The following is a 14,819-nucleotide window of genomic DNA, read 5'->3' on the forward strand; positions in this document are numbered from 1 at the left end:
ACTTTTCCCTCAGGTCACCAACCTGCGAAACTCGTCAGAGACTGAGATGCTCCCATGCAACTTTGCTGGCAGGAGTCTCTTCCTCCTCAAATATCCAGCAGCAGTTTCAGCGACTCAGCATCCCAGCATGTGTACTTCGTCACAATGTCCCCTAGCCCGTTAGTAGAGAGGCAGTTACATCCCCGAGAACCTTACGGTTTACCTCATTTCGATGCAGTTACTTCTTGAGTCCCTGGACTCCGGACCTTTCCTCGACTCCGTACGACGTCGAGGATAACAATGGACCATTCAGCGGCCAGGTTACCCACGCCGTTCAACAGTGGCCGTTGTCATGCCGGCGGACGGGTCCCTTGGCATGCTGTTGCTCATGCCGCGCGAGTCCACCGTCACACATTTCACAAATGCTCTCCACCCCGATCAAACCCATGAACTGGAATCGGATTGGACGGAGGACGTCGAACGTGATGGTAGCCAGCCCGGTCCATCAACGGAAGTGCATGCCGTGCTCCCTTACAACATATATCCATCCATGTGTCCATGTGGATAGTTACTGACATGCTTAGTCGCTCTGTGCTTGTTGATTGATAGCTTAGTTGCATTACCTATTACAATCAAAACCGATATTGGTCGATCCTAGGCAAAGATTCCTACTCCACTACTCCGTAGACCGGTTCAACTCTGTCCTTGCAAGGACGCTTTTCATATCGCATCCAAAGTGGATGCACTTCCCAGGGAGAAAAAAAAAAAAAAAAAAAAAAAAAAAAAAGAAAAAGGAATGATATCCCTAGTTGAAGCGAGCTTTAGGACTCCGAGTCGCACAAAGCGCCGGCTTCGGTCAGTTAATTAACTAACTCCGGCGGGAACACCGAAAAAATACCGAGCGATAAAGCAGCTCCTTGAACAATAATGTTATCCCGCGAAAAGATACCCCCACTGACAAAAATTTAAGTTGTAATTTTGCGGAGATTCAGCATTGATAGTTACTCTTGTGGTGGCTGAAGCAGAGAGCTCACCTTAGTGAGATGGGCACTTTTAAAGCAGGTAAGTAAAATATAGTAAGTAGCCTTTTTGATTCCAAGTTGATGGCATATATATGAAACTCAGTACAAAGAGTTTTTATACATCAAGAGGGATCTTGCATGTTGTCTTGGAACCTTAACAAACTCATCACGCCAACTACAACATCAGCGACGACCATCTGCCATCATAGACAGGGACCTGATCAAGTATGAGCCGTTCTCAAACCCCTGCAGGTTCGGTAACTTGACGGTAGACTTCGAAGAACTATTTTCTTCCTATGCACCCGACTCCTGCTCCTTTGGTTAACCCCAAGGATTGAGAGATGTGCGGGTTATCTGTAGCGACTGCGCAAGACAACATTTTCTTCCCAACACCCTCCTGCTCTCCAAGAGGCAACGGAGAACGGCGAGAGAATCAACATCCCAGACAAGAGCTGAATCAGTTCCCTCTCAAGCGAGCAGAGATGGGCTAGTTATGTGTGTGTTTGTTTTGGTAGGAGGGGGGGGGGGGGAATTTCGATCGTAATGACAATATTGAGATTACTTCCCCAGATCTGTATGTGAAATCAATTTTGAACTCTTCTGCGCTTTTGATTTTTCTTCTTCCCCTTCTTACCACCCCTCTGCCCCTCTGTGCATTCTTTGGTTTCACTGTCCTCTGTTCTATGCCCTTCAGCAGCTCAATGAGGGATATGTTTTGTTGCCCACCATTGCCGCATTCTTGGGTTACCATTCCCTTCAAAAGCGCGTTTACCACTGGAACCGTATGATGTGGAATCGCACAGCCTCATTTGATTTGCTGTCACTGCTATCTTCCATTGCTAGATGAATGAAGTATGTTTGCATTCCTAGAAACCTTGGATGCAAAACATTAAGATGCAAGAAAGGCTCTCTAACAGCGCATTTATCATCCCTTATCTCTCTCCCTTTCTCTTCCGGGCCTAATCCCACATGATACGTTGGTTTCCCCTTTGGCCACAATTGTGACCTTCTACCTTAGGGGTACGTGATGTCCAGGCCACTGGCAACCAGTCTAATCCATGACAAAACTGTGCTGATGGGGGTACATGTGTTTCTACCAGCAAACTTCTAGCAATACCACATGATGGGATTTCTACCGAATTTCTCCGCTTGATTTCGTCCAACATGGTATCCCTCAACGTTTGCTGTGAGGCCCTAGATAAAATGAAAATTCGGCATGGAACGGATGATAGAGCTAATACTCAGGTGGTCGAGGTAATTAACACCTTGAGATTTTCAACATGCTATCTTGCTTCTTCTGATATCGTGGTTGTTGATATGTCTATTGGTTCCTGCTTTTGGGGTATGCATACAAAATGGATTGTTGCCTCACCTCATCAGTCAGGTATTTACAGTGAACGAAATTTGGCAAAACGTTTAGCATCCCCTTTGAAGCTGCAATTAAGTTTGTGTTAAATTTTTGAGGTCTTTGACGATCATGTCGCGTCATTTTGCAAGCGACTTGTGTTAGCAGCAACAACCTGGCCGATGAGCACAACCATTCATGATGTATTTCAATGCTTGGATATCATTTCTTGCGCTCCATTAGGGCAACAACTTCACCAATTTTTTAAAGTCTGGCGTACCAAACCCCGTCACCGGATCCCATCCCTTGGTTGCATTCCAGCTCGCATAGGGAACTAAACGTGTGGATAACTTGCTGTACATCGATGTCCCGAGGCATCCAATAGATCCTTCATGAGTGATATCCGTAAATCCTTTGAAACCAAGGACAGGTTTCCCTTGAGAAAGACGGACTTCGTTGAGGTGAGCAATGATAGCGGCAATTGTTGGCGCAGAGGCACTGTGGCTTTGGTCAGTGGTGGCTGATTGTGGTTTCGTACATGCGGTCGCCAAATCAACATACCTAGTTCCCGCAGCCGTTATTATGGACCCTTTCTCGTAGATTGGATACTTGACTGCTTGAGCTGCAACGTCTGGGAACCCGCGACCAAGCGGGTTATAGTATCCTTCCCATGTGGTGCCCAGATTGGAGAGATATTTCGTAACGGCTTCATCTTGCCAACCTGGACGCTTGAAGTAGTTTGAAAACCCTCCAGCAGAGAATCCCACTGCGCGTTCTGGATTCCGAGAGTGCGTGCCGCCGACCGCAGTTACAAATGGACATGAAGCCGGGAAAATGGGGTTGAAGACGGTCCTGTTCTTGCCATCGTTGCTTGTGCAGGCACTTCCCACTCCGGTGTCTCCGCTGCTAAATATGATTGATACGCCCCTTGCGGTCAACTTTGCGAATTCATTACATGTCGCTCGAGCATAGAGCTCTGGCACGCTTTGCTCTGTTTCTCCATATGAAGTTGTCAGTACGGTGGGAAGGTCCTTGTCTGGGAGACCCATTAGGTATTCGAGTTGGTCCATGTAAGGCTCATTTTGGTTTTTGGACTGATTAGGCTGATCGAGATCTTCCTTTAGGAGGCCGCGTCCTTTGACAGAAACGAAGTCGACCTTCATGTTGTACGTTAGAGCGACCGCATATTGGGTGTCAAGATTTGCCTCAATGGAGTTGCGCGTCGAGTTTTGTATATTCTGGCCACCCTTGACAAGACTAACGGAAAAATTAGCACTGGCAGCTTGCGGAGCGAATTTTTGCAGAAAAGCCGCCAGGTCCTTGTATTGAGCATATTGGTCAAGGTATCCCGACACAGCAATCTTATTACGGCTTCCGGCCTTCGCTGTGATATTACCAAGGTTATAAAGGCCCCGAAGGCAGTTAGGTGTATTCCCCTCCGGACAGGCCGCGGAGACAGTGCCTCTCGAAGGCAAATCTTGCAAAAAGCTTCTGGCGACCTGTTTGTTCTGCGCGGCCGTTCTGGTAAACAGAATGAGGGGGTAGATGTAGAAAATATGCTGAGCCACGGATTTTGGCGCGGAATATTCTGTCGTCCTAATTTTCGTGAGCCCGGTACGCTCATCCTTGTATTCATAGAAGCGTGCGTTCAGCATTTTCGACGCAGCTCCAATGGTTAATTCAATATCAATCCAATTCGCGCGAGTCCTGACATGTTCCAGTCCTACCCCTCCGTCTTGAATCCACTTTAAAACATCATTTAAGACGACCTCGTTAGGAGTCATAAGGCTGTTAATTTCTTCCTGTTTTAGGTGGAGTCCGTAACGAGCGTGGCCGGGAGTCCCGATTTCCATTACTTTCTGATGCAGGTCCTCAGTTTGAGACGCGGTATTCAAGTTGATTTTCATGCTGAACATCGTACTAGGGTCGACAATTCGTCCTTGAATCCATCCATCGGGGACATTTACGCGCTCTAGAAGGACCCAACTGCCCCCTGGACGAGATTGGGCTTCTGTGATTCCTGCGACGAGAACGAAGTATAACAATTGAAAGATAAAATCAAAAGACATGATTTTGACTCAGCTCGGCCCTTTGGGGGCTGAGCAGGAATCAGACGACGTTCAAAAGGAGAGAGCGGTAACTGGAAATGAAATCGCTCAGAGAAGATTAGAAGAGATACTCTGAGGAAAAATAAAAAGGGGACGCGGCGGCCTCGTAGGACAGTTATGAGCCAACAAAGAGGCCTAAGTCGGGCGTTTAAAATCGAAATAGGAGATACACCTACAAGCTGTTCCATGTTGCACACTGTGGTCTCAAAGGCAGAGGACAGCTTTGAAAATGAGACGACACATGACCCATGGTCCCCAAGAGAGATCGTGGGCTATTTTAAGACTGCAATGTAGGCCTGATACTACAATCAGTACCCAAATTATCGCCTGTTGGGGGACGTACGGTGGTGATAACAATTACTCTGTAGAGGCATAGATTGCAAGCTGATCAATGGGCTTGTATATGAAACAATAGATTGGATATCAACATTGACAACTTCCAGCTAACAGCTTGTTTGAGCTGATTATCAAAAAGAAAGCGGTTCTTTGTCCAGAATCCGGCCGTTAGGCCCTGAATGCTCAATGGCTGTGCTTGCAGTGAAAGTTGCACAAGGCACTTTAAGTGTAACCATTTGAAGCAGTAATCAGCAAGATAAGTTATATTTCATAAAAGCAGGAGTGCACTTGGCTGTATATGTCGCACAGGTTGGCAAGTCCATATTGTAATGTGTATGCAGATAGCGAATAGTAGAACTATGAAAGAAGCTCGAAAAGTTGTGTAGCAACGTGTGATGTTGGCTGATCATGTTGGAGAAAGTGTAAGTAGAGACCAGGCGGAACACAATTAAGAGAGAGAGAGAGATTCAGCCTGGTTGCTCTCTTCCTTACTTTTCTTCTCCTCTCTGGAAATTCCGAGATCTCACCAGATTCAGATCAGATGCCCCACTTTCGCTTTTATTTTGTGGTTCCATTCTCGTGGTTTTTCCTCAAGGATCGTCCTCTGCTAGTTAGTTTGTTAGGCCCCAGGAGATCGCCCCGCTTCCCAACGCATTGTTGAACTCTCAGTCACCCAAGAAGCTGGTTATTGAGACTGGCGGGTTAACTAGTAGTCCCCCGATCAACTCTCTCACACCTTTTTCCCGCATAGCTAATCGGATCAAATCAAATCAACCCAACCAGAAACCCACGCTTTAAACTTGTTGATTTCGTTGATTTGATCTCGGAACGACTCAGGTGGCAGGTCTTGGCGGTAAACAAAGCCTGATGACGAATCTATTCCAAACAAACAAACAAAGTTATCTAAGTTAACTAACTATCGGGGTTGTCAGCCAAACATTCCTTGTCTCGTAAAAATGGCACTCTCCGCAATAGATTTCGAAGACCTCCAACGCCGACTACGAGAAGCCGAAGGACGTGCCGAAAAGGCAGAGGAGGAGAAGCGAAAGGCAGAGGAGGAGAAGCAAAAGGCAGAGGAGGAGAAGCAAAAGGCAGAGGAGGAGAAGCAAAAGGCACAGGAGGAGAAGCAAAAGGCAGAGGAGGAGAAGCAAAAGGCAGAGGAGGAGAAGCAAAAGGCACAGGAGGAGAAGCAAAAGGCAGAGGAGGAGAGGGATCAGACGAAAACCACGTTCCAGGAGTATTTGGACCTGTGTCACATACACTTGTCCAAAAGCCTCTTGGTTCAGTTGGACGGGTCGCTCTCCACTAAAGGAACCGTCACGTCACCGAAGGGCAGGTACTATCCAAAGAGACTAGTGCCATGGGAGGGGTTTGAGGAGGGCCAGCGGCGCCGTTTTGATGAGGTTTATGGGGTCTTCCATTCTCAGTCTGGATCGCCGAAGCTCTTCCCTTCACGCCGGACGTTAGAGGAGCTGGGGCAGATGCTCTGCGACAGAGTCTTTGCTTCAGAAGATGACTTGAGACCCCATCAGCAACTGTCGGTTGAAACCCCTATTAGCAGCATCATTGCTGCTTTGAGCAACGTAGAAGGAGCCCCGGAACGGTTTGGGCTAGGACGCGGGGTGAAGTTTGAGAATCACCCCAACACCCTTGATGAAGAAGCTGAAGAGGTTCAGCAACGCCTACAAGCTTACGAGTTATCTACGACGGAAGCGAAGACGTCGAGGCCTGTGGCAGCAGACCGGATCTGCGTCTACAAGGATATGGAGGACAAGAACACCCTCTCCTACTTGATCGAGTATAAAGCGCCGCACAAGTTGCCAGGAACAGATGTTGAAATGGGACTACGTCCGATGGATCTAGAGCGGGAGGTGGTTCGCGAGTACAGGATCCCGAGAGATAAGAAAAGGCGGAAGCAATACGACGCGGACAGGAAGGTGGGATCGGTGGTCACGCAGGTCTTTGACTACATGATCAAGAGTGGTCTGGAGTACAGCTATCTAAGCACGGGGAAAGCGTTTATCTTCCTTCGGATCGAGGAGGCCGATCCGACGACGATGTTCTACCATCTGATAATGCCCGATGAAGAGCAACTTACGGCCAAGGATCTAAAAACGAATGCATTTCATACGGCGGTCGGTCAGGTGCTTTCTTTCAGTCTGCTGGCATTCACGTCCGAAAGGCGGGGCCAAGACTGGCGCCGTAAATGGAGACGAGAACTTCCCAAGTGGCCGCTTGGTGGGGAGGCCATCTTACCCGAGACGCCGGACAACGCAAAGCGGCCCAAGACACCCCCGACGTCCGAGTTCAAGGGCAAACCCCCTAACGTTGTCCGATCGTTCAATCTACGGGCGAGGCCTACTGGACGGAGCAGGTGCAATGAGAACGAGACTTTGGCATATACCCATTCAGATGACGATTCATCTTCCGAGACGGAATCAGGAGACAAGGAGACGCCTGCTCGATCAAACCGCACGGCTCCGATGCTGGTTGAGGCGTCGACTAACAGCCCGACATCTTCTCGGACGAGAAATCAAACCCGCAAGTACTGCACGCAGGCATGTCTGCTGGGGCTGGTCCGGAGAACGGCTTTGGATGAGGATTGCCCGAATGTATCGGCCCATCGCGCTGGCGGCCATGGTCGACAGCACAGGATAACTGTCAAGACATTTAGGCGCCTTGTGCAGGCACAGCTGGACCGGACTCTGGACCAGGACTGCGATCCGCTGTGGAAACAAGGTGCAAGAGGGAATCTGTTTAGGATTACACTAGCGTCGCACGGGTATACTTTTGTGGGCAAGGGGACGATATCGGTGTATGTGCCAGATCTACAGCACGAGGGCCTGATGTATCAGCAGCTGGAAAGGCTTCAAGGGCGGGTGGTACCAGTGTATCTGGGGAATATCTGGCTGGTCGAGCCCTGGCTGGACATTGGGGTGGAGATCGTGCACATGTTGCTGATGTCGTGGGGCGGGGAGCTGGCTGTGCCGTCGGACGTCCCGGACCTGGACGGGGAGATTGACCGTTCATTAGAGGAGATCTGTCGGGAAGGGGTGGACCACAGCGACGTGCGTGAGCCGAACATCCTATGGAACCGTGAGCGGCGGCGGGTGATGTTGATTGACTTCGAGCGCTCTCGCCTCCTGGCCCCCAACCGCAGGCCACCACTTCAAGGACTTTCTCCAAACAAAAAGAGACAGCAGCCTTTTGGAGATGGTAAGATTCGCAGGCAAAGACAGCGATCAATGGAAGGCAAATATCAAAGAGGTTGATGTGTGATCGTGCTGGTTTTCCCGCTTATTTACCTCCAAGACCGAAGGAATAGGCATACGCACCAATTTTTTCTTTGATCCTCCTTCTTTTCCCCTTTTCCCCGCGTCTCTTTGATTTATGTGTGCATAGGGCTCCATCTATGCGATTTATATGCAGCGGTAGTAACTTGTCCAATCTAGATATGCTAGCTTGGGCGTACATCTTTCTGGGCTGTTTCATTAGGCACTTTTTGCCCTCTATACTGTTACCGACGTGTTAATAATTTCCTTTTTCAATTACTTCCTCCCAAACTTTATTACCAAGAGAAATACCTATAATGACATGATCGCTATCTGCGCGTCCAGAGAGCATGCTTACGAAATCACCACCGCACCTACAACGTCGACGGGCCCGCATCTCCTGGCTCTCGTAGTTCGACCATGGGAGTGTAGGAACCTCGGAAAATGTGGATCACAGACAGCTATTCTAATACCAACAGAAAATGGCCTCATTGACAGTGACCGGCAAAGCTCGAACTTGCTTTGTAGAAGCGGCTGTCTTGCTCCACGCCCTAGGTCCCGTCCGCGGTGAACCTGCTTCACAAGCGCTGGATCACAGTGAGCTTGGGCAGGATAGAGAAGGGTTTCTCAGACGGAAGTTCTTAGATTCCTTCGCTCCCATATCTTGCAAGGGTGGTGACAGCGTGTCTGCGGCATGCATGGAAGATCCCCAACCCGAAGGAACAGTCGTTCGCATTGCAAGTAATGGCAGCGTTAGTGCGGACATACTTTCCCAGGCGCAATCGATTATCAATGATCTAAGCAGCATCGCATGTGGAGGTTTATTGTCCAATCCTGCTCTTTGCTATTCTCGTACTGACTTTGGCTCAGAATCTACAAGGCTGGAGAAAGAGGCCGACATTTTGTTAAAAATTGTGAAGATGGATATTTCACGTCTTCGGATATACGTCGATGACCTTCGTGTATATCAAAATATGATCCTGCGTCCCCGCTCCGAAGTCCAATAATGAGTGAAAAAAGACCTTTGCCGGACGTTTCAATGTTCGAGATGGAGCAATTCCTTTCGTGGCTCGATAGCATCGCTAGGATGGACGGACTTGATCGGTTCCCTCAACCGGAATTGCTAGCTCATTATATCAAGCTGGCGCGGGACGTAAAGCATAACTATCTTGAACTGCTCAACGCCGCGTTCTCAACCGACACAATCCGTTGCCCAAAATGGATTCCTATCATCTTCAAGTTGGGGCAGTATGGAATCGCACCTAGGGCATTCATCCAGCTTGCTATCGAATTTCCGGGTCTCTTCAACCCAATGATAGTCAATGCTATCGCAGCCCCAGCAAAGGTCCCGCTGCAGAGAGGTGATGTGTCTCTTGGTTTGGCACTCCAGCGCCTGGTTGGAGAAAATCAGAGTAGATACGTTTCTTGCCTTACCCAAGTCTGGGGCGGAACAGATCCCGAAGCACACTTCCGACATCAGTGTCCTGATGCCCTTGCCATCCATGCTGAGATGCAACTTGCGGGTTTCTATGATCTTCGTGTGGAGCGGACACCCTCATTTTGGTTTATTGGTGTAAGCAAGAAATCATGCTATCTGTGTGATAGATTCCTTGCCATTCACCCAAATTCCCTACATACATCTGCTTGCCATCAGAAGCTCTACTTATCCTGGGTTCCACCGCCTACAGGACAATAAAGTTTATCTTCGTTACAAAAAGCTCATAGCTGAATTGACCCATGCCTTGGAAGGGGCAGCTAGGCAGGAGCTACAACATCGATTAGGAAGTTCATGGAGAAAGCTACCGGCCGACTCCTCGTGCGGTGTCTCACTCTCTGGTCTCACTGAGCCTGACTCCATTCAAGATATGTCTGGTGCCTTAATTGGATCACAGACTAATCTGATGCATTTGCCACTACAGGGAACTGACTTGGCAGTACATGAATGTGAGTTGACTGGAGAGCTTGGATTGATGTGTGCCCCTTCTAGAGCTTCGTACTATGGGCAATCAACAATGGCGTCCGACTTGATTGATGTCGACGTCCCTCCCCAGTCTGAATGACCCACCAGGTTGGCATGAGCGAAGCCCATACTCAGAGATGGTAGCACATTTTGAGAGGGCGGACAACTCTTTGCGGCAGGACATACTTTCCATTGCTGATATTGTGGATCCTAAAATGCAGAAGCCATCTGGACGAAGTTGGTTGAGATTCTAGAAACAGATGCCAACAGCGAACTCAAACTCGCCTTCCACAACGAAAAGGAGTATCTTCTTGTTGATGATCGGATTATCATCAGAAGTGACTGGCATCTCACAGCATGCTTACAGTATTCACGTAACTTGGGTAGGCTTAACATGGGGAAGTTCTTGTGTGTAATCGCAAAACATCAGAGCCAACAGTGTCAAGAAAAAGGAAAGCAAAACGGCAGATGTAGGGCGGCACTTTATATAACCCCGGCCCCGCTGTCAAACTGGATATGATGGGGGTATTCAAGTCAATGCGTTGCTCTTACTTATGATTAAGCTACAAAGGATTGAAAGGCGCTTTTTAATAGTCATAATAATGCATAGCTCTTTACCACCAGGTTTCTAAAGCTGACCACCTGTTCTGCCGAATTATTTCTATTTGCTTTACATAATGCTGGGATGAATGAAGAGAGCAATGTAGAGAGGTGAGCTAAGCTAGGTGCAATTGAAAAAAAATTAACTATTAAAAGACTGCTTTTTGTGCCTTTGCACTGAAGGTGGCTTTCCATACTGTTTTGACAGCTGGCAACCATATAAGGAACAACACACAGAAGCAGAAATTGGTTGGTCTGGGTATTCTCCATTGAACTTACAAACTAGCAACTTGCTCCCGCCTTGCGGGTCTGGTGCCGGAATACTCGGTTTATGCTATTGGATATATTTCAAAGTCGTGTATTCAGTATAATCCTCCATGCCCTGTACTGCCTTCACGGCGATATTGTGACCACATTTAAAGACCATTTTTTGGCGAGCAAATGGGGCCTTCCAGATGATTTCGCCGGCCTGTACGACATGGACTAGTCGCTCCGAGAGGTCATTGGGCGTAGATTCAGTATTTCTTGGTACCCCTAGCAGATTCAGTACGGCTTCGGACAACGAAAAGACAACTTCGACAGAGTCTGATGCGCGAAGGAATGCTCGAATATCTTCATCTTCATCTTTAGGGGGTGACTTTCGGCACATTATCTCCCGATATTATATGAGATAGAAGAAAGACTCAACCAGCACACCAAAAGGGCTACGCACCCGATTGGGCGACGCGACGCATCTTAGTCAAACGAGTAGAATATCTCAATGGCAATTTCGTCGTCAAATCAACTTCTGGATCAATTTCAACAGCATCTCGCAACTTCTGCAAGGTATGGGCGTTGAACTTGGCAGCTTTCGACTTGGAAATACGGGCCATAATCGGAGTTGTTAGACAATGAGTAGTAAAAGGCAGTGTGAATAATGACCCTCGGGAAGGCGCCTGGGAGCGAGAAATGGTTTATTATTATTATTATTATTCATTATAGTCTTATGCAGTCAGTGACTATGAAGACTACACGAGAAATGAGTGACAGAGAGGAGGAATCAGAATCAGGAACCCGCATTTAGCGCTAAGTCGGAGTTGGCACGCGATTTCGTGCGACACGGTAGAGTTATTCAACACTTACAGCATTCATTCATCTGACCCTGTTGCATCAGTTGTCTTCAATCTTCCAACAACAAGGACACTACTTCTCTCACCAAATCATACCATTGACCCACCTTCTCCAGAACTGCTTGCTCTCCACCAGGCCATTGCTCTAATCCTTGATGTCAGTGCTGCTGGACAGTATATTGATCACATAATTCATCATATAGAAGAATTGTGGGCTAGGAGTGATGGTTCTTCAGATCTGGGGGCGCATTGTTTCCTTGAGGTTGGGTGGTTGGCTTGATGGGGTGGCAGTTTGATGCATCTCAATGCAAAAGAGCAGAATATTTCTACCAAGCCTAGAATACACTAACACGCGGTCAAAGGTCTTAGTCCACAACCTTTTGATGTGACTGCTGGTAAGGAATACGTCAGCCTGGGAAAAAGTGATTGAGAGTTAGTTTTCTCGTTCCTTGCCAATTCCCTGAAAAAGGACTCTCAAGCATGTGACATGGATAAGCATGATTTCAATTGTCCCTTACAATACTCTGTACTGGGTTGTAATAAAGACCAAGCGCACATATGGATACAATGTTGTACCAATACTAATGAATACTTCGGCAAAGGTACCAGATGTGAAGAAATGATATTAAGCCTTTACTAGCCTAATTGTGATGGAAAATGCTTCTCAATTCTCGAGATTTCTTAAAGCTCGCGTTCGAGACGTCCCAATTTTTAATTGGGGTCCGAGGCGTGTTGCTGTCGTTTAGACCCTTCCTCGTGGTCGAACGACGGGGGAATGCAAGCCATCCGAGAGCGCGGGTTTCTAAACAATATCCTGCCCTCCCAAAGTCGGACTCAAGTCTCCTTGTGCGGCGTTTTGCATCTCTCCGAGATATCGGGTGTGCGCCCGTTAATATTTCCTTCAAAAGGCAATTCGAAACAAACCCAATTTCACCATATGATTCAAGTCGTAGCCAATTTCCACGCAAAATCTTCACGAGCTTTATCTCTCACCACCCTTCGCACGAGCTGCTCTAAACTTTGTACCATCTCGGCGTCATCCATTGAAACGTCTCCATCTTTGATAAGCTGAACCTTTGTTCCACCTCGACATATTGTTTCGGCGAGATCGTATACTTTCTCCCATGTTTCTATGTTGAACTCGCCTTGGCTTTCATTTAGGAGTAAATGGCCCTTGGAAGAAAATGCGAGCACGTGGAGGGATGTCGCAGCTTTGCTGACTTTAGGTGAAGGGTGTGGCACAATCTCGTTGTGAGAGGTGACAGCCACAAGAGCAGCTGTGAAGATCATAGACATAGGAACCGCAGCTGACATAAGAGAGAGGAGTGCGGTATGAAGAAGCGAAGGGAGAATTGGAAGATACTGTTGTGAATACAAGAAACAAAAACAAAAAGAATTAGCCAAAAGGATTCATTCGCGTAAAAGCAAGTCTGTCAACCTTACCGAACCACCCCGCTCATCGACTTTGCCCTCAGCCACCATATTCTTCACGACGACCAACGTAACCACAATCGCTCTGCGTGCCATGGCTTTGTCGCGCATCAAGATAACTCTGCTCAAAACACTACGCAGGATTCCCTCCACGTATCTCTCGCCAACACCGCTTCCACCGACTCCCGGCTTGACCACTATCTCTAGCGTCGCTTCGTCCGGCTTTTGGGCATCGCGACGGTTTACTTCAATGGGACCATTGACCGATCCAAGTATCTGGTCACCCGTCGGGGAGGTATACGAAGCCGAACCATTGGCGAACTCGAGGGGAGCCAAGGACGCAATTGGTGCAGCCATTGCCGTAGAATGCATTCCCGGTTGAAGGTTCAAGCGACCGACGATAATCGAGATCGGGTGAGCAAATAAACCTGCGCCTAATTGACCGCGTGCGGCAAGAGGTGGTTTACCGCAGCTCAAGGTTGGTCGTCTCACGTCTTTTCCTTTTTGCTCTCCACTACTACGTCCTCCGTAGTTGGATCTGCAGGTGGGTACCTTAACTACGGGAAAACTGTTGTTCCGCTCCTTGGCTGGACCGCGAACATTGTCGTCGACATCAAGGGCGAGATGTGATAAGGATCTTTTCTTTTTTCTTCTTTTGCTTTTTTTTTACTTTCTGCACTTGCTTACGGAGTACTTTTTTTTCTTTTCTTTTTTTTTTCCCCCCCTCAAAGCCTGCCATTCGCCTTGGCTGATGGATGCTCCTATTGGCAGTTCTCCCAAGAATGACCTTTACTCGATATATGGAGTACTCCGTACACACGTGTGCAATTTGCAGCTTCGTTCTCGTCCTACTCGAGGCCGACTCGCCGGGTTGCGTCGGTTCAATTGTGAACCAGAGCGAATTGCGACGTTTGTGAGTCTCCTTCTCTCACCTGCAATACGGATGGTGGTGGAGATGGTGCGTGTTTTGAGAGCAAGTCACGGAAAAAGGTCCACGTAGGGAGAAAAGCTGCAGCAGGAAGATAGTTGCATGAGTCCGAAGTCATCCCCTAGCATAGCCTTTTGATAGGCCGCTTGGATGTCGTAGTCAGGTCCTCCCAACGTTTGCGTCGAGAGGTGTCGAGAGGAATAAACTAACAACCACACAAAAGGATGTACTCCATAGGGGGGTACATATATCATCGTATTTTAAGATTTGTGCACTCATTCTAGTTTCAATCCTGGCAGGCTGCTCCATGGTCAAGGAGGCCAAGAGTATCCGGAATTGGCAGCCCTCCAAGAAAAGTCGCTCCTCCGATGGCGCCTGGGGGAGGAGAGGAACGTCTGCTCCGCAGGCCACAGCGGTCATGGGAAGCCAGCCGCTGCGCCCGCCAAGAGACTTGGTAGCGCAACCCCCGCTTATCACCAGGGCCAGAACTTGCGGCGTTGGGGCTCGCGAGGCAGGGAATGGGGCGGGTCTCGACGGCACAAGGTTCTCGGCGAGCGAGAGAACCTTTAGAGCCTGGGATGTCGCATGCTCAAACCTTTTGCTCGGTTTTCCGTCATTGTGCATACCACTCTGCAATCCGATTGATCGATTGCGCTTGGCCATCCTCCATCCGTCGCTAGTGCCTTCTAATGCCCAGCACTATTTGCCACGATTCAGCCACTCAGGGTT

General features: G+C 48.4%; 6 protein-coding genes across 6 annotated transcripts; 3 read left to right on the plus strand and 3 right to left on the minus strand.

Annotated features, from left to right (window-relative positions):
- Positions 1-331: 331 nt before the first annotated feature.
- On the plus strand, positions 332-1,492 carry CIMG_00168 (uncharacterized protein; the record flags this gene model as incomplete). Its single annotated transcript, XM_001246396.2, has 6 exons — positions 332-493; positions 638-662; positions 805-834; positions 1,019-1,041; positions 1,105-1,258; positions 1,362-1,492. The coding sequence occupies 6 exons, from the start codon at positions 332-334 to the stop codon at positions 1,490-1,492; spliced, it is 525 nt and encodes a 174-aa protein (XP_001246397.2).
- Positions 1,493-2,585: 1,093 nt separating this feature from the next.
- Positions 2,586-4,415, minus strand: CIMG_00167 (tripeptidyl peptidase SED3; the record flags this gene model as incomplete). The annotated part of the gene is made up of 1 exon (XM_001246395.2): positions 2,586-4,415. The coding sequence occupies one exon, from the start codon at positions 4,413-4,415 to the stop codon at positions 2,586-2,588; it is 1,830 nt and encodes a 609-aa protein (XP_001246396.2).
- A 1,331-nt stretch (positions 4,416-5,746) lies between these two features.
- CIMG_10489 (uncharacterized protein) lies at positions 5,747-8,394 on the plus strand (the record flags this gene model as incomplete). Its single annotated transcript, XM_012358800.1, has 1 exon — positions 5,747-8,394. The coding sequence occupies one exon, from the start codon at positions 5,747-5,749 to the stop codon at positions 8,060-8,062; it is 2,316 nt and encodes a 771-aa protein (XP_012214223.1). The 3' UTR covers positions 8,063-8,394.
- Positions 8,395-8,483: 89 nt separating this feature from the next.
- On the plus strand, positions 8,484-9,758 carry CIMG_10488 (uncharacterized protein; the record flags this gene model as incomplete). The annotated part of the gene is made up of 2 exons (XM_012358799.1): positions 8,484-8,881; positions 8,933-9,758. The coding sequence occupies exon 2, from the start codon at positions 9,069-9,071 to the stop codon at positions 9,756-9,758; it is 690 nt and encodes a 229-aa protein (XP_012214222.1). The 5' UTR covers positions 8,484-8,881; positions 8,933-9,068.
- A 1,198-nt stretch (positions 9,759-10,956) lies between these two features.
- Positions 10,957-11,494, minus strand: CIMG_00165 (uncharacterized protein; the record flags this gene model as incomplete). Its single annotated transcript, XM_001246393.2, has 2 exons — positions 10,957-11,246; positions 11,335-11,494. The coding sequence occupies 2 exons, from the start codon at positions 11,492-11,494 to the stop codon at positions 10,957-10,959; spliced, it is 450 nt and encodes a 149-aa protein (XP_001246394.2).
- Positions 11,495-12,334: 840 nt separating this feature from the next.
- Positions 12,335-14,753, minus strand: CIMG_12899 (exosome complex subunit Rrp46; the record flags this gene model as incomplete). Its single annotated transcript, XM_004445928.1, has 5 exons — positions 12,335-13,093; positions 13,175-13,799; positions 13,979-14,010; positions 14,095-14,211; positions 14,301-14,753. The coding sequence occupies 5 exons, from the start codon at positions 14,751-14,753 to the stop codon at positions 12,674-12,676; spliced, it is 1,647 nt and encodes a 548-aa protein (XP_004445985.1). The 3' UTR covers positions 12,335-12,673.
- Positions 14,754-14,819: the final 66 nt, after the last annotated feature.

This window comes from Coccidioides immitis (genome assembly GCF_000149335.2).
Source record: "Coccidioides immitis RS genomic scaffold supercont3.1, whole genome shotgun sequence".
NCBI classification, from domain to species: Eukaryota; Fungi; Ascomycota; class Eurotiomycetes; order Onygenales; family Onygenaceae; genus Coccidioides; species Coccidioides immitis.